Here is a 27,624-nt window from a genome sequence, read left to right as displayed (position 1 = left end):
CAAGTGGAGAAGCACTTCAGGTTTGTTGTGGCATGAGAAATGGCCCCAAGGTGTAAAGTGCCGGTTCCCTCCCAGGTATGTTCTCAATGTGTCTGCACTCACTTGCCTTTGTGAACAGGCAGGGCTTGTCACTGATTCAGTGATATGAGTTGGTAGAGGCAGCGGTTCATAGAGGTTAAGGAACTGGTAACAGCCTTTGAGAGCGTTTCAGTGTTGCACAGCACTAAACCTGATATTCTTCAATAAATATACAGCTACATAAATGGGAAATGATATATTTAAGATATCATATATAGGTAAGCTGTGTAAATCATCCTGACTAAGGGCTTCTGGAAAGCCAATAGATGATAATTCATACCATTCATGCAAAATTGCATTTACTTACTTACGATGAGCTCATGTGTCACTGTAATATATTGAACAAATTATCTGCGAGCAGTTTCTTTGTAAATGAAATGTAATGTTTTGTAACTGACTGTGAAAAAAGGCTTCTGATGGTCACTGCCTTCCCAAGCAGTCTCTAACAGTACCTGTTGTGAATGCAAACATCATAGATTTTCAGTTGTCCTTGAGCACATAATAGGAATGGACTGACTGGGTAGTAAGCACTGAGGGTGATTTTTACATCGCCTTGTTTGATTCGCAGGCACCTATAATTAAAGTTATGCGTGTCGCTCAAGGGTACACACAGTACCTGACTAATGGAACCTGCTACTCCCTAGTTACAGGCCCAGCTCCTTGGCCACAGAAAGATACTGTCCAGCTGAGTGATTGAGACACCAGGGCACTCACACGGGGGATAGCACCCCTGCCATTAAATGGCCTTCTTCCAAGGCTGTTTTCATGAACCAGAACAAGACTAATCTCTCCCTGGGCCATGCCTAGCTCAACTCAAATAGCTCAGCCCTGTTCGTGGAGGGCCATACTGTCTGTACACTGCCCAATCCCATTCCTGTGGGGCCAGATTGTTTGTAGAGTGACACAACTTTCTAAGGCTAGGGTTGAGTCAGTAGGGTAGAGTTATAAGGTAGGTCCTATCCTGGTGAGGGTCATCATCTGACCTGACACTCAGCTCTGTCTCTGGAGGACCACATTGTCTGGATGTTCAACCTTGTCTTTGGAAGGCCACATTATCCAGAGGGTTACTTAGCTGTGCTCCATGGAAGGCTCCAGTCTAATCAGAATTTCATTCCAGCCAGTTTTCAACATTTTTAAATTAATCAGTTCATCTGAGATTACTAAAGCTTTAAAGAGAGCTGGAACCACTCCTAGGCTGTGGCTGTAATTCCAAGTAGCCCTAGTCCATGGAACAGTGATGTTGGGGTATATTGTTCATTGTTTCTGGGTGTGTTAACACATACCAATCCATGAACAGTTTCAGAATTATTCAGAGAGGAATTCAAAATAAATAGGGTGTGGTCTGTGACCTTTCTTCACCTCTTAAGGAAAAAAAGAAACAGTTAATAAGGTCAATCAATTTGTCCATTTTGGAAGAGGCTTCATGAGAACGCTTATGCAGTGAATCGCTATGACAATAGGGGTGCTGTTCAGACTGTGGTTCAGTATTGCTGTCTGGCAGATTTTTGTCCTGGACTCGTGTCCCCTCTCTTCTGCCTGGCTCACAAACCAAACACTCACTTCGCAGTGGCAGGTCACCTCAGCTGTAATGAACTGGTGCTGGAGAGGGAGGGAAGGAGGAGGAGGAGAAAGAGCGAAAGAGAGAGAGTGGGAGAGGGAAGGAGTGAGAGAGAAATGGTGAGAGAGGAGAGGGAAAGACAGACAGAGAGAAAAGCTGCTCATAAAGCCATTGTTACACACACACACACACGCGCGCGCGCATGAACACACCCCGCTTTTTTGTGATCGTTTTCTTTTTCACTCCTTTTTTATTTTGGAAGGAAGCTGGGGTAGAATGATAAAGTGATCAAAATGTAGATATGTGTGCATCTATTGGCAAGAAATGGCATCACCCTCACCACATTGGGTGCCTACCTATGTGGCTTTGCTCAGCAGCTTCAGCTCTGGCATTGTGGGATTGTGGTGGGGCAGGGAGGGGCAGCCCTTTGCTCTAAAAACTCTTTAATTGCCACCTTGCAGGCAGAAAGAGGTGGTGGTGCAGTGTTGGCAGGCGGGGTGGGGGGTAAGGTAGTAACGGTCAGAATTGCAACATGGGAGTCTTATCGTAATGGTTAAAATTGCATTTGCCTGGCATCATTAATATGGGTAGCGATTTGAATGTGACATTCAGTTGCTGTTCATTGTGGATATGTTTACTGACAATTTAGTTCATTATTATTCAGAGCAGCATGAGTTGAAAGATATTAAATGCATTGTTCAGTGGAGGAGGAAAAAAAAAAGCCATCACTATTTACTTTACAAACCACCTCATTGACAGATGTAATTGCTAAGTGACTGATAATTTGACATTTTGTTGTTTGAGCAAAAGAACGGTTTGTCATATGAAAGAGTGTGTAAAATGTTTTTTTCTAAAACACGGCTCTTACACAGATTCGTTGCTGGAGAAAAAGAGTGCATATTCTCCTATTCCATTCTTCATGGAGTCCATAATTGTTTTACATATCACTACATGTGCAACAATTACTGTTCTGTAGTTCCTGAAGTGCTCAGACAAATTGAATTCTCCGTGCAGAAACTGAGTAAAATGTGCCAAAGAACGGAGTGCAAAAGAAAGAATACCAGAGAAAGAAAGTGTGTTATAATTACCTAACGTAACTCTCTGAAACATTCTGAAGTGCACTCAGCAGATTAAACAGTGTTGTAATCATTGTCTTTCACAGCTTGTAAGGAAGATTTACAAGTTCATTTTTTTCATCAACAGTGTTGGAATGTCTCGAAGACACATGTGCCATATTTGCCCCGGTCAGAGACGACTGCAGTCCTGAAACCGAAACCCCCCCCTCCTGGGCCCAGCCAAGGTCAGAACCAGCAGACCGAAATGAAAACGGGTCAAAGAACAAAGTGAATGTCAGAGGAACACACTGGCGCACAGCAGACATGGAAAACCCAATGAGCAGGTGTTTTCTCCGGCCCCAATCAAACCTGCTGGTGATGATGTCATTCTAAAGTATGATAAGGAAAAGGGAGTAAAGGTACATCATCATTACCATCTCAGCAATAAGAGAATGAAGCCAGTGTGATGTAAGTAGCCTCTTGTCGGTGATGTCATCCACCATGCAGGAAGTTTGTCAATGCATTAGGTCATTCAGTAGATGCCTGAGTAACTGACTGAGCTTAATGACGTGTAATAAAAATGAGCCAAAGAGAAGTATAAGCAGAATTACAAATAAATTACCTAAGCAAGTTTACTGCAAGCCATAACACGGCGCTCAAAACGAAGTTCACCTGTGACAATTCATTTATGATAGCAGCTCTCAATGCACTGTGTGTCCAACACCATAATCGCACAGCTCAAGTGGGTCTGTGGTTCACCCATTAGTACTGGATTTTTTTTTTTTAACCTAGCAACCCTCACCCTATGAAGCAGTGTGGCATCGCTGTAAGGAGCAGGGATCATGAGTAAACTGCCTTAGTAAACATCCAACTGTATAAAGAACTAAAATGTAAAAAAAAAAATTAAGTTGTACTGTGTAAAAGGATCCCTTAAGCAAATGTAGTGTAGTGATATGGAAATTGTGTAATACTGCACAGGTAATATATACAGCGGCTGCAGGGGCAGACAGAACTGGTTATTCTTCAGAGGGTGACACAGGGTATCAGATATCAAATGCTGGTCTGACAGTGGTGGGTGCTCAACCATCTAAACCAAATGAACACTGCAGTGAGAAGTAGAGCCTGATACGTGTTCTACTGGACAGTGAGTGAGCGACCCAAAAAACACAAGGGGGAATTTTACCAGGTGATATTAGAGTCTTGTAATTATGGGAGTGAAGACAATTAAAAGCATCAGTCATCATGTTGACGACATCATCCTACAGCTACCGTGTGAGGTCAAAAGCTCACAGTCAAGAATTCACAGCCTCTTTTCATCCACAGCTTGCACAGTACACACAGTGGCTCTTGGTCTTTTCCAGATTACCGGGCTCCCAAAGTTTGCATGCTTCTTCTCATTCTCCCTCTCATTTGATTGTGTACGACATACTACGGCTTAGCAGAAGCCCCAGGGAGAACCTTACCTATATCCAATGAGGATAAGTCACAGTTGACGAACCACAGCCATGCTGTTCCAATTGGAGGCTAAGTGCCAGGGTTTTCTGGTGGCCTGTGTCTGTCTCTTAAGGAGCACTGGGTTCCCAGGATTGGCTCCCCTTACCCTCATCCTCTGGGGCCTAATTTTCAGAACATGTGAGATGTTTAAACCCAGGGAGCACCAGTGAATGCAACTTTTCATAACAGGAGTTCATATGTGAACAGCATGACTGTAGAGGAGACAACAGGAAGTGATGCCCACCAGTGTGACCCACAATTTGTCCCTGTGCCCTGTGTCATAGAGCCATGTTCTCTTCTTGTCCATCTCAGAACAAGTGATGATATGCCACTAATCCCATTCCGCTACAGTATTTGATCCCATAGTTGGATTTTGATCTGCCATATGCTGGCTTGATTGATTGATTGATTGATTGATTGAAATTTTAATTTGTACTTCTGTCCTGCAATGTTAATGCTGCTACCTGACATCTTCCTAAAATAAATACATGAAGCAATCAGAACACATAACTTTTAGTTATGTACCAGCTTTGCTTTGGAAACAACATTCTCTTTAGCACCATTGCCACATCATGTTGTACTGTAAAGAAAGGCCTTCCATATTGACTATGGCAGCCATCAGAGGCACAGGCATAATCATCATTACAGGGTCTGTCCGAATGAGGGGGGAATCGGAAAGCTCTCATAACTTTTTCTCTCGAACTCTCACTCCTGTTGTGCTGTTCCTCCGAGGCGCCTGTGTGAAACTGGACCCCACCTTGACGAAGGCATGCCTATCGCTCGAGTCATTGTCATGGCGACGGGCCCACGGGGACTCATTCCAAAACTGAAACTTCACTGCATTAAAAATAGATTGCTGTCTTTCCTTGAGTGAGAACTTTACTTAAAGGACATCTAGGCTGTTCTCTGAAAAGTCAGTAGTTTATCTCATAATGCCATCCACATTTATATTTCATAGAAGATTGCTATTTATTTTATTTTCCGAGAAAGAAATTGAGAAGCATTTTAAATTTAACCCCAAAGGAAGTCTTTAGTTTGACGTACTCAGCATACATCACTTCTTAGATCTAACAGCATAATACCTGATCTGTATCTTTGAATAGATGATTTAAACAAATGAATTTTTTCTTGTTTATTTGTTTGTTGTCTCACAGCATTTTCTGATCATTTCAGTAAATGACAAACTCATAATACTAGGTATGACATGATCAAGAAGGAACACTTTCTTTAAGTTAAGGACAAAGCTGTAATGTGGCTATGACTGAATATTGGTTAATTGCTCTTCCCAGGCTGATTCAAAAAAGCTTGACTTGTCCAACTGTATTTTTCCCTGGGTTTGATGTTCTGTCAGAACCAACCTCCCTTTTAAATCTACAGACAGCTGTTCACTGAGAGAACAGTGCTCCCATAATAGCCCAGTGGGAGCGTCAGGTAAGCAATATCATTACTGTGTCACAGAGTACCCTGCTAACACACCAGGGAACATCTGTGGAGAGCAGCCTCTGCTGCTGTTTGGACATTCATTTCCATTTGATATCTGTGTACTACAAAATGCAACTCCTTTGTGAATATATATTCACACACATTTATCCTACTTCATTTTTAATTACATGATAAAGATTGTAAACGGGAGTTACAACAGTGATGGCGAAGAAAGGTGCCAGCCAGTTACTATGTGACTATAATACATTAAGAAAACATAAGATAACTCAACTGATATCATATTTGTCTTTTGGCTATCAAACAGATCAGACACTCAAAATGCTGCTTCAAGTGAAGAACGATAAGGTTAGATGTCAAGTCAATTTGAATAGCATGGTGAACCACATCCATAACCACCACCTCCCCAGCCCCTCCCACATCTAACTTTGTATCCTGTGACTAATACATTTCTAACAACCCACCACCCCACCCCCACCAACCCCACATTTACAGAACAGGAAGGCTGTCTAGTTTGATAGATTTGATGTAGTGACACAGGCATTTTACAGACAAAACACAAGTCATATATTGTTAAACTGTTTACAGATTCTTGCAGAGAGACACATAAAGAATTACTTTTCCTTACACATTCCTTGACTGTTACAGCTTTAGTGGAATCGACACTATCCAACATAACTGTGTACCACAACAAAAGCACAATTAGCAACCATTACAATCAATGGTAGGTCAAGCTGGCTTTGGTTCTTAGTAGGCTTTAAACCCATGTAACTATGGTTAATGGAAGGTCAATTCATTTTAGAAGGAATATTCACTCTTTTAGACTTCATTTCTGCAGAACCCTTCAATAAAGCAGCATAAACTCTGTTAATACACTAGCGAGCAGCAATGCCCTTCTATCATGAACCATGCAAATAAGGTCATTATTAGCAGTAGACAAGTAAGACTTCTGCTCGACAAGCATGGAAGATCTCTCGGATAGTCTGTATGGGAGCAAAGATGACACCACAGATTCAGTTTGAATTGCAATGTCTGGCTCCATACAAGAGTTGATCTTTCTTTACAGTCGGCCAGCCTACATTGGTTTGTTGAGGTCTCTTTTACATAATTTTCTGCTAAAATTCAATTCAAGGGATTCAAGTTTGCCTCCTTGTTTGGGTAGCACATTACACTTGCCACTTGCAGGAGCAGTGGGAATGAACCTGAAAGTGATTATCTAGTTGGTTGTGTGAAAGCTGCTCATTTTTTCATACTTGCATCCCTACACAGTTCAGTTTCTTCCCTTACACAATTTTCACGATATTTCAGCCTGCTCTTGAATATGTGGTCACCATTTAAAGCCACACAGAGAGTGAGCAATAATTCTGACGTTAACGTGAATATGTATACAGGACTTAAAGCATATGTCTCCAAGGATTTTCAAGTTCAACACCGTTTACACAGCAGTGCACAGCACGTATTACTCGCCGGCTGCAGCACACTGCGTTGTCCGTGTGTCGGTAGAGGGTGTGACTGTCTATAAAAGGAACAGCCAGTTGTTGAAAATCCTTCTCGGGCGGTTTCAAATTCCCCCTTGCGCTGGGGGAGGAGAGGCGAGCGAGAGCAGGGAGGGAGGGTGTGTGAGAGAGAGAGAAAGAGAAGGAGAGAGAGAGACTTGTGTATGTGTATCTGTGCTCGGGAAAAGAGAGCTCGCAGGCGGCGCGCGTTCCCAACAAGCCTAACCAAGGCGGGCGGCATGAAAGACAGAGCGAAGACGGGAGAGGGGGGCAGTGGGGGGTGTGTTGCAGTAGGGGGGTTGTTAGGAAGGGCGGAGCGAACCGGCTGTCGATCATGGCGGTTACCACGGCGAATGGGCGTTCTCTGTCAGCGGGACACCCAATGGAAAGTGACGCTCCTTGTGTCGCTATGGTGACGGGGTTGTGCCCGGGGAGGCTGTGATGGGTTGACAGGTGCGTGACAATCGGAGCTCTCTGCAAGCATGTACGCCAAAGGCAAGAGTAACAACGTACCGTCCGACAGCCAAGCCAGGGAAAAGTAAGTTTTATTTATGGGGGGGAAATCGCTATAATGAAGAGAGTGCACCAACTGCGGGGCGGCCAGACGCGTAGCTGCAGCGGGAAGGCGAGGTGCTGTTACAGCAGCAGCAGCGGAGGGACTGGACTGCCTTTGAAAAGTTGTTATTGTCAGTTGCCAGCACAGGGCAAAAGAGAAACTTAACACGCTCGATATGAACTTTATGAGATATATTGTGCCGGAGAGCCGAGGGAGAAGAGACAGCTAGTCAGTGTTGTAGCTTGCGAGCTGTATATTAAAATTTCACTGGTAATCGGCATTTTAGCAGCAATACTTACGGACGTATTCGCTTGTTTGATAGTTAGCTATACCTCAGCTGTCTGGTCCAAAACAACACATTAAGGGGTTTTTCTTGGTAGTTATGTACAAGTTGCATGTATTTAATGGATAATACTCCGTGATTGTAATTTTTATAGGTAGTTGATGTTGCTGCTGTCTTGGAGGCGCGATTCGCTGAGAGCACGAACTTTGCCTTGCAAGCCTTTTTCGTTTGCATACTTTATGTTGTTGTGATCTGGCAAACTGGTTAAAATATCTCGCTACATAGGGTTTTCGCTGGCTAGATATCTCTGAAAGCTACGTTTATGTTAGCTGTCGGCGAGGTAGTTCGTTAAGGAGCTGTACACATGCAGGGTGGACGGCAGAGGTATGGTTTGAAAGCGTATGCCATTCTTATTTTACTGAATTCAGAGATGCGACCATGCACGAGTCGTTTCGGTGAGGCTGAAGTTGGGTGTTGTGCATTTTGAATGTTAAGATTCCGATTATAATGTACAAACGGTGTAAGGGAGTTAACGATGTATTGTTTGAAGTCAGTAAACTAAAGGTGGGTGTTTAGGGTTAGCTGGCTGGTTTGCTTTGTATTGCAAGGTTTTCAGCGTCTCAGACATGTAGCTTTAAATTGCCCTGTCATGGAAATTGGTTGACTCATAGCGAGATGCATTCTTGTTTTTATTTGACTGTGTAGGCTATTACCAGGTATGTAGTGGCTCACCGTTTACACTTACGACCGTGGACATGCAAGGAGAAAGTTCACTCTGCGTTAACCATGCGATTTTTTCAGTGATATAAAAGGCACAGTTCTGATTTATAGTATTAACAAAACTCTTGTTTGCACTGGTGTATTTTAAGACACGGGTCTACACGGGTCAGACAAGCGTACATACACCGAGGCACCTTCACTCACGGCGCATCAAACACTATAGCCCTGCGGCATGTGTGAAAGATGTAAAAAAAAAAAAAAATGCCGTCGCGGTTTAGATCAGTATATTGTCTGTTGTCACGGTTCAGAAATGTCTTGAGAAATACGTCTTGTTTGGAAAATCTGTGGTGGCTCTGAAAGTGTGTCAGAACTATCCGTCTACTTATCCTGAACGTCTGTTCCTGATCATTGCTCCTCTGTACTGTACCTTGACACATGTGCTAGCAGACTACTGTGGGTTTAAGACTGCATGGCCAAAAAACATTCTGATGAAAGGGGGGGTGGAAACGCCAGAAACCGCTGATCGTGAACATCTGTGTGGATTTTTTGTCCAGTCCACACAGCGACCCGCATTTTAATCGAGATCGATTCCAGGCTGCAGCTCTCTCAGACACTAGTTTTGCATAATGACGTCTGTGGAGTTACGGCTAGTCTGAAGGCAGTACACATGGACTGACATTCGTATACAGATGTGCTACACATGCAGATATTTTGAGCTAAATATAATAATGTTTTTGTTTAATGTATTCAAAGTGTATGGAGGATTTAAGTAAGTTGAATGCAACTAATAAAAAAGGACATTTAGCGCGAATAACAGCGTAAGGAATATGCGTTGTAGTTATCTGAATCAAATCCAGAATTTGGCAGTGTTGAACAAATAATAAAAATATATTCCATAACATAGCCTTAATAGTTTGTGTAGGTATATGTGAAATATGTGGTATGTGTGAAAATGTCGATGTCCACGTGGCAGTTGTAGTTAATGTAAACAGTAATATCACTTTATCACTATACTGTTGTGCGCAGAGTAAAAAGTTTAATCGCTGAACTCGACTACTTTCTGCAGTGCTGTTTATGTTCAAACAGGTGCGCAGGGTGCACTAGGTGTGCGTAACTGGCACGCACCTATCCTGTTTGAGGCTCTGACTGATCTAAAATCGACAGAACCCATAATGTGCCACGGATAGGAATCTAGCCCAAGCCTTGTGGCTCAATCTGTACAAGTTCACAGAATGTTTTCGACCAACGACATGAAATGTCATTGCTCTTTGTTGAGAAATTGGGGAAAGGCAAACAGGTACTCAGCTACTGAGAAGAGCAACAGACTATCACAATGTTCTCAATTAAATGATTGCGCTAAACAAAGTTGCGCTAGTTATTGGTGTAAAGGATGAACGGCTTGTTGCTTAGAAAGGACTCCATGCGAACGGAAACAAACACATGCAAATGTGACATGTTTGACAGGCACGCTGTTGTATGAACAAGAAGCAGTTTTTTTTTTTTTTTTTTATTAAACTATAGTTTTTCTTAAGTTTTTTTTTTTTTTTTGCTTGATGCAATGTCTGCAAATTATTTTTTAAATGATTTTTGAAAATCTATTGGTAGAGTTAGCATGCTGTATTCATTGCCAAATAGAGACGGTGTTTTTAGTTGTGTCATGTTGTAAGCTCAACGTTTTCATTTAGTGTAATGAACAGAAGCTTGAACTGGATTCCAGACATTAATGTCCATACCACCAAGCACTATAAGAGGTGAGGGGTAGCAAGCAAATAGCTAGCTAGCTGTCTTTGTAGCATCCAAATTGTCTGAGTCTCAATGTAGAGCTATCAAAATACCTAGAAAGTAACAGTTAAGCAAGTCTGTGTATAACGTTACAAGCACCTCAAAGTTTAACTTTAAAAAAAGCTTTACTGAGGCATTGCGTGGGGATGTACAACTCTTCCTGTGTAGGCCGTGTCACTGTTGATACACAGACATAGAACTTTGTTTTGTTGTCATATCCATTCTACTGCAATCCTCAGAATATTGCATAGACAAAGGGGATCAGCCACAGACAGCAGCTTGCAGGTGTTTAACTAGATTTCACTGGTTTTAGATGGGGTAAAAACCATTATTCTGCTCCTCTTTATGGTCACAACTGAGTATGGGATGGCGCCTCTTAGGAACAAAATGTGGATAATGTAGCTTTGAAATTGTTTGCTGAACTGTCTCCTATCATGAGCATTTTTCTAATGACATGTGTAAGCTTTAAACCAGAAGGAATTAGGCTGAAATATCATTCGAAATCCCCTAGATTCACCTGGAATTAACACTGAACAGGAGACCTATTGTCAAACTTGCGCTATGGAGAGGGTGGAACATGCGCTTGACAGTCATGCTATTTCTTTATCATCAGGTATACAACCCGCAGGTTCACTTCCAGCCCTATAGGAAAAAGAAGCACTTTATAGTTGTTTAGCTTTGAATTTAGATCCTTGTTCACAAGGTGTTAAATGCCACCGGGTTTGAGGATACCCTGGTCAGGAAGACATCTATGCATTACCTGGACAGGTTGTCCCGTCATGGGACCCTGTGACAAAAAGTGCAGCGCTTGTAATGCTGCCAGCGTGAAGATTAACAGGCCGTGAGCCCCTTTCCGTCCCGGTCGTCATGGTTTCATCTCTGCCAGGCCTTCACTAAGCGGACACGACGAGGGAGGCAAAGAGATTAGAGGAAAACGCCTGACTCTGGTCACTTTGGCGTCTCCTCTGCTCCACCAAAACAACAACATTGAATTAAAAGGTGCGCTGATGATGCAACGATGGGGTGGAGAAGACAGACAATACCATTAAATGAATGGGAGAAAAGACGTTTTATTTTCACAGAAATATTCCCCATGCTGTTTTTTTAATCAGTGTGAACAGAGTGTCCCCCAGGGAAAACATTTGAATAGGGATATTTGAAAAAATAATAATATGATGGTTATCAAAAGGATACCAAGCACTCCACAGTGCTCCTTCACTCACTGAGAGATGCAGAGTATTCTCACATGCCACTAATCCTCTTGGTGATGTCATAAAAGATTTCTGCAGTTTTGGTTGAATTGTGGGTTAAAAATGTCAGGGAGTAGTAAGAATCAAATCCAGGGGAGGTGTTTGGATGTAAATGCCAGTTAGGTAGAAATCTAACTAATAAATAGAAATAATTTCAAGCCGATATGTAAAGGAATTTACTGATAATTTTTGGAAGGAGCAGCCCTTGGTACCCATTATGACTGCATATTGTGCAGTGGGAGGGTGAGATCCCATGACTTGCACTGATAATGTATGGAGTTTCCATATGCTGTCGACTTCTTATTCATATGAACCAATTAAAGACTTTGCTGTCCATAGCAAAACAGTACAATAACATATCAGTCACTGTTAAACATGACAACTCCACCCATTTTGGGGTTGTTAAGCCTTACTGTCACTAGTACCACGGCCTGAAGTGCTGTGGAGAAATGAAGTTGTTGCTCTGTTCTGCAAAACACCTTATGACTACTGTGTAAATAGTTTACAAAGTAAGGAAGACATGGACATAGAATTGCTGATAAAATGCCCAAGTTGTGGGTAGTAATGCTGTCATCGGTAATAGATGTGCATTTTTATAAAGAAAACATAAGATCCATATGTGCAGTGGTTAAATAGGAAAAAGGTGTGTGCATTGCAGTTGCTACTCAACAGACTAATAAAACTGAGTAACTTGCATTACCTGATCTGGAGTTGACTGCATAGTTCAAATGGGGAGAAAGTGTTCCAGTCCTTTTTTGCTTCTTATATTAAACATTCCGGTTTTTAATCTTTTCCAGTTTTAAAGAGACACTAAACATGATGCATTTGAAAGGAACGAAAGAAAAGTTTTGACTGTGAGAACTACAAATGAGAGTATCAGGGCACGGTGTTGGTGTCCATCTTATCTTGGACATCCTGATGCGCATTTCCAAGATCTATATTAGTTATACCAGTTTTTTGTCGTTTCATTTGTTGTTTTTTTTTCTGATTCACAACGGGGCCCCTCATGGTAGAGGGAGAAAAAAGTCGCAGACTCGTTAATTTGCAGTGTTCATGGTTTTGACCTCCAGGCGGTCGCCCCACTGAGGCTTGTGTTCTGACACTGTGCCTGTGCAGAAGTCTATTGTGATGTTTGCCTGCGCATGGCCTCCCACACAGCACGGAGCCAGAGGAAGCCCTCGTTTGAAGCTCAGAGATGAAACACGCACACAACAAGTGTTTATTCTCGAGCGTGGGCCCATGGCCTGGTGCTCTTTGATTTTACCGAAGCCAAAGACCGCTGTCTGTATTGGTCTTTAACTCACGTCAAACAAGCAGGTGTTAACTGAACATGTTCTTTCAAGTCTCACATTTAGATCAGTTGTCATTGTTTCTGTGTCTTTTTTTAACTCTTTATTACTTGTACGTCTTATGTGCTGTTGTATAGAAGATTGTTCTCGTTTAATGCTGCCTCCTTATTCTTTTTGCATCAAAATACACAAAGCGCACAGTTCTGGGAGACTGGATGACTTGAATGAATTCTTGAACTTGAACCAGAAAGAATGAATTCTCTATGTGTGAGCTTCAGGATGGGCTGCAGAGAACTCTGTTTGACAGCAATTCTCAACCTGTTTGTGGTCGTTTTGCGTGATTAACTAGCATGCCAATGTAAATAAGGGTCATCCATTAGCGTTCAATTGATTCCTTTTCACTCGATTGAATCTTAATGAGATAACATTACCATTACATTACATTTGCTCAGAAGACGCCCTTATCCATTGTGACTCCCATAGCTTACAATTTTTACACATTATCCATTTATAGAGCTGGATATTCACTAAGGCAATTTGGGTTAAGCCCCTTACCTTAGGGTACCACTGCAATGGCCTATCTAGGAATCAAACCAGAGACCTTAAAGTTACGAGCCCTCTTCCTTCCCTCTTCACCGCACACCACAGGAAAACATTTAGGTTAAAAGAAACAAAAAAGTGGTTGGTTATGAGTTAAACCTGATAGCCAATCTCTGACAGTCAAAGAATTAATGTAACACAGTTCCTTTGTTGTAATTGTAACTACATATGAAATGCACAAAGGCAAGTGCTGCAAATTTTGAGACATTTGCCTGTAAAGGGATGGGCTGATGGGTGGTCCTTCCTGAAACTGACAAGCTCATTAATCATGAAGAAGATGCCCAGACAGGTTGAGGACAGTTATCAGTTTAAAGTTCGCGACCTTGCCTGTTTCTTTCCCATGGACTGCCCCTGCCGGCCGAGCTGAGCGGAGCGCTGGACGCAGACGCAGTGTGACCATTAACCAGCGCAGAGCACAATTGGCAGGTCCACCTGGTGGATGGACTGTTTGCACGCTATTCATTCCACGCGAGAAAAAGAGAGAGGTTCAGGTGTTCTTAGTGTTCTCAGAGGCTGGGCACTGCATTTCTGAGAATGATGGGAACACCGATGTGGCTCCCCTCCTCTGTTGCATTCCGAACTGGCCCCACATTGCCTCCCCCTCTCAGCAGCTCCAATCCCAGTCTGGGGCGTGGCAGGGCTGCTCTTCGCCTGTCACTCAGAGCATATGGGTGCCGGAGTAAGCAAGCTGGGACAGAAGGAGTGGTTTGGAATTTGACCCGTGTTCCAAGGCGACAGGGGTTATTGGAAGCAAAAGCCAGAGAGAAAAAGCGAAATACCATTAGGCCATGATTGGTTCAGAGTAAGGTTTGGGACCCAGATGAGGGGGATAGTTTCAGTGAAATGGAGCACTGCTGCTAGAACAATACTTCTGAATTCATATTCACCCAGAAATATTATACACTGTTCAAAAATGTTGTTGGTTCATGGGTGCAGGGATGTGTGTTTAAATGACAGTCTTACATTCAGATGCATTGAAGGTGGTGGTGTGTGGGGCATCTAGAGTTAGTCCTCTGTATAATGCAGCCCACTTGCAGTGCATCGTGGGCAGGTTATTCCTCCTGCAGCCAACTCTACCAGGGCTTCCTCCATCCTCTCTACAAGACCTAGCTGCGCCACTCTCATGTTCGCTGTGGTTGCCATGTTCCCAATCTGCCCCCCGTTTCGTGACACAAACGGATGGCGGCAGCTCTCCTGGACAGATTGCTGCACGCAGCTCAATTACGACGAAGAGACACTCAGCAGCTCGAAAGAGTCCGGAAAATCTGTGATTCCAGCGCGAGTGGCGGAACTCCCGCTGGGCGCCGATCGGGCCGCAGTATGTTCCCTTCTGCGGTACACAGTCACGCTCGCGGTGGGAAGGAGATTTGGGTAAACACACAGATGCTGCAAGGAGGGCGTCTCAGGAGCAAGATGGCAAACAAGCACCGTGAGGTGAACTGGAGTTGCGGCTACCGTTTTATTTAGGTGATTGTTCCTCTTTTCAGACACGTCTGTACACGTCCAAGTCTCTGCAGTGAACCTGTTCCTGTCATGCCATTAACAGCAGTGAAGAGATTCCTGCACATTCCCCTCAGTCTCACCTTAAGGAGCGTTTCCCCCTCACAACCTCAAAGCAAAGCCTGGATATGAAGAACTGACCCCTGCGAATCCTCGGTAAACCGTGTCCAGCTCATAGTCTCAGTGTAACTTATTCCAGGCATTGTGGTGTGAAGGACCCTGATGTACGGGTCAGACCAACACAGGGCTGCTCCTCCAATCCGTGTCCATTTGACTGAGCGCCAGACGAAGACGCGGCGACTCAGAAAGGGAGCACAAGGCCGATGAATTGGTTTTCCTGTTGGCTTTAGGCACAGACATTGCTGTAGGATTCATACTCTCACAGAGCTGTAAGTGACTCCTGGTCTCTGCCCTGTTTCGCCTGGTCCTCTGCTGTCCTGTAGCAGCTCAGCTCTGTGTGCCTCGCCTGCCCTGTGATCTGGGCAGTGATTTTGCACCTGCAAACCCCTCATCAATGAGCGTGCGCTCAGCCTCCATCTGTGTGTTGCTAATTAGGGACCAAGGGGCTGCCTTACATGGCCGGAGTTGAGTCAGGAGCAGGGATCTGGTCGGCCAAAGCCGGGCCAGTTAGGACCCACTGAAGGCTTGGCAGCTGTTTGGCAGTCTGCCCTGCTTGTTCGGGACCCGCTAAGTTGGGCTTTGTTTGTTCTGGAAACCAGACGGTACACTTGTATCAGATTTGCATGTGGTGTTCTTCTGAGTGTAGAAGGGGACCCACAAGCCCTTATGCATTCACACACACACACATTCACAGGCATGCACAGGCACGCACACACACACACACATGTTCACACAATGTTCAGGAGACATTTCAGGCTTCATGTTATATGTACCCTGTCAGTCGGGGCTGGGCTAGTACTCTGTTGCTAACAGTGAATTAAGACCTTTGATCAAAAAATCAGGAGTGCTTCTGAACATTCTGTCATGTTAAGAGGCTCATTATTTACATTTACATTACATTTATTCATTTAGCAGACGCTTTTATCCAAAGCGACGTACATAGATTACAGTTCTTTACAATGTTATCCATTTATACAGCTGGATATTTACTGAGGCATTTGTGGGTTAAGTACCTTGCCCAAGGGTACAGCAGCAGTGTACCAGCGGGGATCGAACCGGCAACCTTTCGGTTACGAGTCCTGCTCCTTAACCACTATGCTACACTGCTGCCCATTATGAAGTCTGATGTAAAGTTTATTAATATAGCTCTTGAAAAAATTATTACTGTATGTCCACAGAGCACAGACAGTCACTGATGGCTGCAGGTATTGGCTGGAAAATTGGAGAGGCAGTTTCAGGATAACAATCCATACTCACAAGAATGTGTTGCAACCAGTGTTTCAATATTTACATAAAACTTCTACGGAGAGTGTAGAGTATCAGTTCATTCATTGTTCACACGAGTCAGACTGAATTGACAATCACAGTGCGATTATCTTACATAAGTGGTGGTTTATATAAGTGATATAACACTTACATGTAAGAGTAGTAAAGAAGAGGCACTTTGACCTTTGCTGTCACCACTTAAACAGGGATAAAAGCACAGTCTGTTGAGCATTTCTCTAGTCTAGACTCAATCCAGGCATTTCTCAAACCCCGATTAGCACTAATCTTGGATTACCTCCTTTTTAATTCCTGCACGTAAAAGAAGAAATTTACAAAATTTCAGCATGTAACATTGTGTAAAATCGCAGCACTCTTGTGCTGACAACATGACAGCTTAGAAAAAGAGAGGACGATTGTATGGCACCAGAGTGGTCGCTCAAAAGTCAGCGTACATCTAAGGAATTAATTTGTCACCTCTTTGTTGCCGAGAGGATGTACCACTGAGGCAGCGCAGTGTTAAATTCTTAAGGAGGATCTGGACCTGTGTGATAGAGAGAAGAGCTGAGCACTGTGGATTTTCACAGAAGGCCTCAGGTCAGGCTGTCTTGCGGGAGCCCGGAACATGACAAAAGCACCCCTGCAGTATCAGATAACATGAATGGAGGGGGAAGAAAAGGAGCAGGAGCAGATGAGACAGGAGTAAGACAGGAGTGTAGAGGCTGAGAGACTGCCAAGAGGGCGCGGAGCCCTCCGCTCCCTTCAGTCAGGGATGGTTCTGCCTTCTCTGTTCCTGGCTCCCTCAGAACCACTACCTCAGTCATCCAGAATCCATGCCTCTCCACTCCTCTGCCGTGCTGACTTCTAAAAGCCCGACTTTCACCTCTGCCTGGTTCGCGGTCCCTCCATCTCAGCATCCGTCTACAGCTTCCAGTCACACTCACAGCCTCCAGCTGTCCACCCTGCACACATCCCTACACCCATGAACCAACAAAACATTTTTGAACAGTGTGTAATGTTTTGGGATAAATTTGGATTCAGAAGTATTGTTCTTAAGGGTAAACTGTCATTGCCAACATGAGGCAGAATGCCGTATGGGGTTAATATCTCCTTACCTTGTTACCTGGTTGCTTTTCATCCATATACATCTGATGCTGATTGAATCCACTGTTGCATGTCTTTCAGTGGTCGGGTTATAGGTCCAGGATCTCTGCAAATCATTGTGATCAGCAGTAAATGCTTTTGTGGGTTATAGTATAAAGTCAAACTGTGACACAAGGCATAGGTCATGGAATGGTACTCATTGATGGACATTAGCTTGTTAGAAAAGGCAAAAAATGGGCCGTGCTTTTTAGAAATTGTAGTGTTTGGCCTGACTCAGGTGGGTGTGGATTGTGGATTTTGTTCTTAGCCATACTAGAATTAGTAGAATATGTGGACACAGAGTTCATGGCCGATTGGGTTGTGAATCAGTCCTAATGTGATTTAAGTTGCTTCTGTCATGCAGCACTCCTACAGATTGCACTTCATCTCCAGTCCCCTCAAAGATGCAGAAGGGTCTGAGGCTCTGTGGAAGCATGTGCCTCTTATCATGCCTGCACATCTGACTTCCCAGCAGATGTTTGCAGCAGAGCTGCGTCTGATTCACATTCGCGGATTGCAAAATATTCACGGACTGTTCTGCCCAACGTCAGGCCAAGCTCAGGTCAAGACTGTGTGCACCAGTGTCTTCACCTCGAGCGTAGTGCTATTCCAAAGGCGTTGGACATATTCAGAACATGTCAAACACCCCCCCCCCCCTTTCAAGTAAGCAAACATCAACAGGAGCTTTACAATGTTCAAGTGCATGTTGCCAGATATAGGAACATGGAACAGGTAAATGTCCAGCCTTAAACATGGCCTCAGACAAATGTCCCTTAGAAACCATGTAACAGTCATTAAAACTGAGGTGTTTCCATTCGTCGTGTCCTGAGCGCTGGCAGCAGGCACTGGCTGTCCTGGTTGTGGCAGGAAGTGTGGCCTTGCCCACAGTGACACCCGACACCCAGAGAGGAGCCGAGCACGTAGCACTCCGGCAGGGATGTTTCCTGTAACTGAAGTGTGGACTAAATATGAACACTTTGGTGAAAATGTACACCAAACAGTGGGCCGGTGTAGGGAACCCCTGAGGAAATGACAGCTTTTTGCAGAAGTAGTTATTCATCGGTCTGTTCATTATACGTCACATTTTAAAAGCTGTTCCAAGAGTGAACAAAATGCATACAACACCTGCTTTTTCAACACACACACACACACACACACACACACACACATACACATATGTACAGTATGTGTGTATGTGCATATACATGTGTATATAGTTTACAATATATTTTTAGCTCACTCAATATATTGAAAGCATGTAAATTGGTATATTGCAATATTTTTCTTTGTTGTATTAATATGTTGTAAATGTGTTTACGATATATTCTTGGGCAGAACAACATATTTCTCAGCATATTAATACATTAAATTACATTATCATGTGGGTCTGCTACAGTTGTTTATAGTATTCTTTGAAAACATCTATTACTAAATTATGTTAAAAAATTAAAATGGTCTTAATGTGTAGTTTATGTGTGTGTGTGCTTGGATATATGTATGAATTTGTGGAAATGTCTGTTTCTGTCTTTGTCTCTGTATGTGTGTGTTTGTGTGTGTGTATCCCTGTGCTGGAGCTCTACTCTCTGCTCACCCCTGCAGCGGCTTGGGGGGGGGGGGGGGGGGGGCTGGTCTGTCTTCATATTTTGCTGCATTGATATGCAAGTGGCACGGTCCAGGCGGCAGTGCAAGGTTAAGCAAGCATGACGGGGAAGCTCAGACACTGCTGGAGAAAACCGCTCTGTCCCTCCCGGTCCCTGATATCAGGCGTGTCACTGAGGTCTCTGTTTTAATTGGCATAAACTTTACCCCTAGCACTCTGCCACCGTTGGACATTGGAACAAAGGATATATCTGATCCACATAAATAACTCTGACAGCCCCCCCCCCCCCCTCCTTCTCTCTATACCACAGACTCATAGGCACTGGCTGTTTTTCAGTCTTTGTGCTTTGTGGCATATAACACTCACTGGGTATTTCAGGTCCACTTAATGTTATTTTTTTTTAATAGGACAGGGATGGCATCAGGGCCTTCTTGATGCAGTGCTATCCACTGGTGGTTAACTGGTGGTTAGAATAGGCCATCAAAGGCCATTGTCCTGAACTCGGCTCCTAAACAGGCTGGCTGTCACTCTTGTCTGCATTTTAGGGAAGTGTGTGAAGTATGCTACTCATAGCCTTTTGTTTCTTATGTAGGCATAAATATGGATCGCAAAGAAACACACATACACACGCTCTCTTCCTCACACACGCACGCAGACAGCATGACGTTATATGTGCATTTTCCCCGTCATGAATATTGATTATACTGAAGGACTCGCAAAACTCTCCGAGCTCGTAGCTTTTGATGAAATCGAAAATTCTTATAGGTCTCATTTTCTGCCTCAGGGAAGGTTTATCATATATCATGATTTCCCATACACATCCTGCCAAAAATATTAATAACTCGCCCACCTACTAGACGCCTGTATCCAGGGGGACTGTATTACGTTTTAACCATTACCCATTATGTTGAAATTTACAGAGGTAGCTTAGGATAAGTCCTTTCTTCAAGAGGGTGCTCTTTGGGGATTTGAGCCTATAACATTGTGGTTGTAGCTCTGGTTCGTTAATGACTCCTGCACCATGCATCTGCTCCTGCAGATTGAAAGCCTAATTGGGAGGGGGAAGCCGCATTGATGTTGTACCTGACAGAGGCTTGAATCACACCTGTTTGAAGAGTATTCATGGAACCTAACTGACTTTGACCCTGATTTCTGGGGTCAAGTTCACTGGGTCACAGACGGAGTCGTTTGCACACGCAAGGGATCATAATGATGATAATGTCTCATATGCATATATCTCACAGCAGTTTATAAAACGTGGCCTAATCATATTCAGAGTGACTCATTCTTTCTCTGTAAATTCCCCAGACACCGCAGTGCATCCTTCTCGTTCAGGGTAAGAGATTACAATAACCTCAAGGGTGAGGCTTTGATTTGCACCGCTTCTCTGGTGACCTTGGGAGAAACGTTGCATTGTAGAAACTCTGTGCAGGGAGTGTTGTGGCAATGGTTTGGTTTTCAGAGTTACCCGCCAGCCAAACTCCTGGTTCTAACTTCAGAGACACAAAGGCCCCGGTCGAGGTCAGACCAAAGATGTCCATAAATATCCAGGACTTTGGGCTTGTAACACAAAGATGAGAGGCAGAGAGGAGATAGCAGGTCTGTATACAGATTTAAGGGTGGATTCAATCTAACCATTTGGACACCCTGCACTAAACTTCGATTATCAAATGTATATAGTCCAGCGCCTATAATTGTATATTGGTTGACTGTATGCTCTTATTTACTTCATAGTATGCAGCTGGTCCTATTTTAACCACATTTACTTTCAGGGCTTGAATTTCAGTGCGAGATTGCGGGTATTGCGCATAATTTCATTGATTCCCACAAATCTAGCACATGTACGTTTCTCATACAGCAGCCTTGAAAAGAAAGTGTGAGGCCGATTCAGCAAAGAGTGTGATGGTTAATGCTGTTGAAGTTGCACAGTTGCAGTGTGAGGAGGAAACGAAGGGGCTTCTCAAAACTGCCTACTTCATAGCAGAAAACTATTTGGCTAATTCAAAATTTGGTCATCTGGTTAAATTCATGAAAGAGATGGAGTGTCCTTCTTTCAAACAGCTGAACACAGACCCATCAAGTTAAGGAAGCTACCTTAATGAGAAAGGTCTGTCAGAAATGCACCAAGCTATTGCAAGTACACTTGTGGAGGATGTTGACAAGGCTGTGCTAAAAAGTCCTGTGTTTTCCTTAATACACAGACATAAATAGACATAAGTAGTCCACAGACATAAGTAACAGGATGTGACTCATTACATATGTAAGGTACATCAAGACAACAAGATTAAAACAAAATTGTTATTACAGCAATGTATATAGCTCAGAGAATCCCTTAAGTTGGAGGAGAGCGATGAAATGCAATCTGAGGTAAGAATAGGACAGCGTAAAACCTGTAGTTAAGCTCACAAGTTGTATCCCCCCTATTTTGAAAAATGAATTTCAGGCCCTGATGCATGTTGCTGTTATATGCATACTCTGGTTAACTGCATGTCACAGCAGCTGCCAGCACATGCAATTATCAGGTGTTGAGTTTATTCTTTTTTTGCTCATTACATGTCATGTGTTATCCCATGACCACACATGTCCTAACAGCAAATTAAAGAGCAACTCTTTGAATCCTTCCTCAGTCCAAACTGAGACTTCTCTTGTAGTCTCCCAGCAGACCCCGTAAAGCTGTCAGCAGACAGTGGAGAAGGAGCAGAAATTAATGGTGGCATTCATTCTGGAGAGTAAGTGCTGTAGCTTTTCTTGATTAGAGTGTCACCAGATTTGAGTGTTAAGACATTATCACTTTTCAGTATGATTTTATTACATTTATTTCTATATTTGAGGAGTCATAGCTAGTCATAAACAGTGTTTGTGAGTTTGCTTGCTTGTGTGTGTGTGTTTCTTATCAATTTCAATGTCATCAAGAATTTATAGCATGTCAGGTGTAAATCTCAATGTTGTAAACTGTCTTAAACTATAAAAAGTGTCCAGTGGTGTTTGCTTGAAGATGGTGTAGCTTGGTAAATTGAAGATATGGTTTGTAGTTGACATGTTGTGCCACTCTTGATGCATGGATTTGCCAGAGGCAGACATCTGTCCAAATCTCTACAGGTTTGGGAGGCAGCTATTCTACAGACAAGTGAGAGGCATAGGATAATCATTTATTTTCTTAGCAGACACTCTTTCCCAGTCTGACTTAACTTGGACATCGATACCCATTTATATGCCTGGATCAGGAAGCGATTCAGGTTAAAGCCATTTGCTCCAGGGTACAGCTACAAATCCCTACCCAAGATTTGAACCTGAAACCCTCTGGTTATGAATGCAGTCCCATGAACAAAACACTGCGTAATTCCAGCTGTTTGCTTTTCTGCATATGATTAACTGTAATAATCACAACAGACTCAAATAAACTAACAAACCCGCAAACAAACAGATGATGAAAAGGATTATGTTCTTTGGACTGTTAATGGTAAAATGAACTCCCTAGAAAAAGATCATCTTGACAGTCTAAGCAAAGCATCGAAGCCGGAGTCAGACAGACCGTCATTTGGACGTGTTGTCCTGTGTTTGCTTGTCTGTTTGTCGTTTGTTGCTTTGTTTGTTTGCTAGTTTCATCTTGAAGTGCCGCTGCTGCGGCATATAGCCAAGAAACGCTTTTCCTCTTGTCACAGAGCCAGTGGGCCCAGCTTGCGGTAATTCCCCCTTTAGTTTTTCATCGGAGATTCGGCTCCTCCTCTCGCTGTTTGATAAGCTGGTGGCATTTCCTGTTATCCCAGCGAAGAGCGCTGCTGTCCCCGCTTGTTTCGCCGGGCTGCTCCGAACGCCGGATTTGGAACTTCTCATCGCTGTTCATTTGTGTGCCGCGGTCATGTCTGGTTCATGAGGGGTGCTGCTGTTTTTTAATCACAGCTTTGGGGGGATTTATTTTAATTCCCTTTATGGAGGACAGTCTCATGGTCCGACGCTAAAACTGAGAGCGCTCTCCTTTTGATCAGGCTCATATAACAACACCTGCCCAACAAGTTGCAGTGTGTCAGTGCTTGATTGATCGTCCTTGTTGATTGGTCCCATTTAAAAGGTGCCGACTCCCGATTGGCTCTAAAATGGGTCCTGAACGAATCGTAAACAGATGGCACATGTGCAACATTGGAGAGAACGTGTGCTTTGGGAACTTTTACAAAAAGAAAAAGACTGAGACAAATGTACTGTTTTGATGAACAGGTAACACAGTTCTCTGAAAGATCTTCAGTGGTTTTCCTTTCCACAACATTTTGTTACAGATAGCTTATTTGGAATTTGAGATTACATTTAAGATCTCTGGAATAACTAAAAAAAGTCAAAGGTCACCCTAAGGAAATGTTTTGTGGGATGTATCATGAACACACCAATCAGTGGATCTGATAAGGCTGATGTACGAGTGCATGATAGTCTACATGTTGTTATTTATTTAAATCTCACCAGCAGATGCCTTTATGTGGGTTGACTTCACATGTAGTCTCACAATTTCACATGTAATCCCTACAGCTGGCCACTTGCAAATTCAGTTCTGGTTAAGTCCCATGCTCAAGGGTACAGGGCAAATGCCTGTTGTGGTTAATGAACCCTTGACGGTTTCACAAGAGTAGCTCCATACCCATGCCAACCAAGCTCCTCCTCTGGTTTTGTCTTTTTTGGCCTGGTTATATGAGGTGCCCGTTAAGTATGGATGTTAATGGTTATGTGGGTGTTCAGTTAAGAATCATTGGCTGTCTTACAAGTAACATTTAAATGATCAAGAAATATCACAGGTTATACAGTACCAGTCAAAAGTTTGGACAAACCTACTACTAGAAGCGTTGTTTTTTTTTTACTGTTACATGCCATTTTTTACTATTTTCCACATTTTAGAATAATAGTAAAGACATCAAAACTATGAAATGACGCAAATGGAATTATGCAGTGACCAAAAAAGTCTTAAACAAATCAAAACTGTTTTATATTTTAGATTTTTAAAATATGTTTTAAAAGAGTTTTTTTGGCATCAACTTTGCAATTTATATATTTATATTATTTATATTAAGAAACAAATTTTGAACATTTAAGCATAAGTCTTTAGATCAAAATGTATTTGAATACATGTTTCCCAGGATCTTAATCAGGTGTGTCCAAACTTTTGACTGTTACTGTATGTCAAAATATATGTTAGTCTGAGATATCCATCACACTGGTAACATAACATGCTTCCCTATGAAGGGTCTGTGTTTTCTGTTTGGTCTGGAGGGGGGAGTGAGGCAATAGGTTTTCATATGCTGTAACCAGAATCCAAACACCAAGAGATTACAGTTACTGCTAATTAGTATTAGTAGTAGTAGTACTAGAAGAGTTCTAAGCTCAGAACTGTGGTGAATCATGGACCCATGTCAAATTCTTTAGTTATGTTACATTAAGTTGCATAGCAGATGCTGTGAAACAGAGCAACTTACGTAGGTTACAGGTTTTGCAGTGATGCAAGAAAAATTTCAAACTTGTCTGACAATAAAGTATCATCATCATCATCATTTTACTTGTCCATTTATAGAGCTGGATTTTTACTGAGGCAATTCTTGGTTAAGTACATTGCCTAAGGTTACAACATCAGTGTTCCAGTAGGGAGATTGAACCAGCAACCCCAGGGTCATGAGCCCTGCTCCTTACCACTACAAATCTGATTGATGATGCCGGTGGTTATTTAGGGGACCCATTTCACTGGGTCAAGAGCAATGTTACTTGTACAGGAAGCATACACTGGACAGACCGTCAGGAGGAAAACTGAGGTAGAGACTAGACATGAATAGAGAAAGTAAGGTTAATCTGGCTTTTCTTTTATTATTTTTGGTTTAGTCATTGCACAGTTTGTGTAAACAGGGGCCTCCAGAGGAAAATAAAATCATTTTCAAGCAATAAACCCTGTTTTTCTGTTCATTCCCTCATTTCCATTCTTCTAAGGACCCTGCAACTCTACGATGTTTTCATTGCCACACTTCTGATAACGTAAATTGTCTGCATATTCACAGAGACCCAATTATCTGAATGAACTTTTAAGCAAATTGTGTTTGGAGTGATGAATTTACCCAGTACAAGGCTGCACAGTTGCTTTTGACATAGTTTGATATAAGAAAGGTTATACTTATCACAAGAAGCATACCAGCACCTGTTGTCTGAAAGAGGCCTGGCTGAGACAGATCTTTCAGTAATCCAAAGCACAAAGCCATCAAAAGGCAAGTGGAAGGGGTGAGACATGAAGGGAACTTGAATATTGTTATTATATTATCCTGTATGCATGTTATATGTAAAATTGACAAATAGTGAATAACATATTGATTGCCAAAGAGGAGGAAGGAGAGTGGAAAATCAGAAAATTCATGAAACAGTTAAGTCAAAAACAAGAATATGTGTAGAAAATTTAATCTGCATTTTGATTTTTCTTATATATTGTCCTCCCCTGAGGAGATCCTATAGCAGGTCTCTCTGAATGGCAACTGTGCATGAACTTTGGCCAGAGTTGGACTCACCCCAGGCCCACGATCAGGGAATTAGAATTAATTAAAGGCAAACATTAGGTCCTCAGAGGTACGCCAAAGAATACTGCCCTTGCTCCTGGGAGCAGGATATGAACTTTATCCCTGTCCTTACCTCGCAGTGCTTAACATTTCTCGCAGACTTTTTTTCATTAGGAAATACTTAACTTTAACTAGAGTGGCCTTGAAGCAGTTGAACAGGGTTATGTTTTTGGTGGTTTGTTATTAATGATCCTGCCAATCAGAAAATTGGACTACCCCGCACAGACAAGTGTACACCCTGTTCTATACCAGTGGGGTAGGACACCAGACGGCAGTGCCAGTGCCAGATAGCTGCTCGAGGTTTAAACATGTTTACGGAGAGCATTAGTGATGAACCGTAATGCAAACATTTACAGAGGAGAACACAAAAAGATGCAGAAACAAGTGACACAGGGAGGAACACTGCTTACGAATCACTATTAATTTTACCACATTTCCCTGTCCTTGAGCACAGTTTTATTACTAAAATATTGCCATGTGAATTATGCGTTCATAATTTTTACGTTGTACTTCCCTTTGCTTTTATTCTTACATTTTAAAGCCCAAGGCTGAACTGAAATGTAAAACTGTAACAATGTATAAAAAGTATGGAAGAGTAAAAGGTCTCTAAAGCAGTTCCCTTAAAACCAGGGCTCACATTATATGAAAACCTTGACCCACAACAGCAGTCACAAATCCCCAGCGGAGCTCCGTTGGCAGGTTCCTCTGCTTGCGGAGAGAGTACTCTCTGGCGGTGAAAAAAAGGCCATGGTATTCACAGGTAGCAGATTTATATCTTTACGTATTTTTGTTTGCATGTTTGCCTCAGAGGTTCACCTCCAGCTGAACCTCTCAGAAAAAAATGCACAGGGATACAGGTGGGTAATGAAAAATAAATAAAAGCACATGGGCACGTGACTTGCGGAAAACGGCCCAATCAAAAACGCATCAAGAGATGAGGCTGCGGCCAATTCTGACATTAGACACGTACCGAGAGCGGGGGAAGACTGGCGGAAGTTCCCAAGCGGCGGGGTAGTTTGTGGTTTTTATGTAGCGGGATAAGGATAGATTTTCCATTTCTAATTTTTTTTACTTTCTTCTCTTGCCTATGCTGGATATTTATGGCCTGCCTTTGCATCTGTTAAAACTCTGCTCCTGAAAGCAGCACTGGCTCATGGGAATGATTTACACATGTTTATTTGAAAGCTGCAGGTTACCAGCAAAGTATTACCCAGAGTGCTCTGCTGGCATTGTGTTTCTTTGCCCCCTGTGTGAAACCCAGCAAGATGAAGGTGGTGTTAGGGAGATGGCTGAATCTGAGTAAAACAAATTAATGTTTGACCATTACAATAACAGAACCACAGACTATTAATATATGGACGAGACAGTAAGTTTGGTGTGTGTCTCATTGAAAATTCTGTCTCTGCCATTGTTGAAGCTGCAAATGTTTTGAGCTTGGGTGATTATGAACATTTATGAACTTTTTTCATGGGGCTTGGTCTAAAACAACCAAATTTACAATGATGGCAGCACTAGATCTTCCTGTTACTAGCTGGAACCTCCTAGCCAGAGGACAGAAGGAAAACAAGCGAAAAATATCTCATGTTCATATCTCATCCCATTCCTCCTACAACATTTTCTGTCCCTGGGTGTTACTCTTCTTTGTGGTTGTGCTCATTATTTCTAATGGAGCCATCATGGTCCAAGGTGAACAGCTTAATGTGGTGGTGTGCTTGGTCCACACTGAGTGCGCTGTCTCTGCTGTGGTCTTCATCCAAGCGGAACACCGTGGCTGACCGCTTCAGTCCTCTGCCATTAACACGCCGTGCTCAGCAGTCTGTTCAACTGA

The 27,624-nt window shown here is 42.8% G+C and overlaps 1 protein-coding gene across 2 annotated transcripts in view; it reads left to right on the top strand.

Moving 5' to 3' along the window:
• Positions 1-7,555: 7,555 nt before the first annotated feature.
• Positions 7,556-27,624, top strand: part of si:ch211-130m23.3 (uncharacterized protein LOC558547 homolog) — a 96,873-nt gene continuing 76,804 nt past the window's right edge. Inside the window, exon 1 of one of the 2 annotated variants that reach the window (XM_036526248.1) lies at positions 7,556-7,659. In XM_036526248.1, coding sequence (XP_036382141.1) covers positions 7,604-7,659 — 56 coding nt within the window. In that variant the 5' untranslated portion in view covers positions 7,556-7,603. The remainder of the gene's footprint in view (positions 7,660-27,624) is intronic. The other variant, XM_036526249.1, reaches the window with a different exon arrangement.

Source organism: Megalops cyprinoides, chromosome 4, assembly GCF_013368585.1.
Source record: "Megalops cyprinoides isolate fMegCyp1 chromosome 4, fMegCyp1.pri, whole genome shotgun sequence".
Classification (NCBI taxonomy): domain Eukaryota; kingdom Metazoa; phylum Chordata; class Actinopteri; order Elopiformes; family Megalopidae; genus Megalops; species Megalops cyprinoides.
Note: the sequence above shows the minus strand (reverse complement) of the source record. Positions and strands in the feature narration are given on the sequence as shown.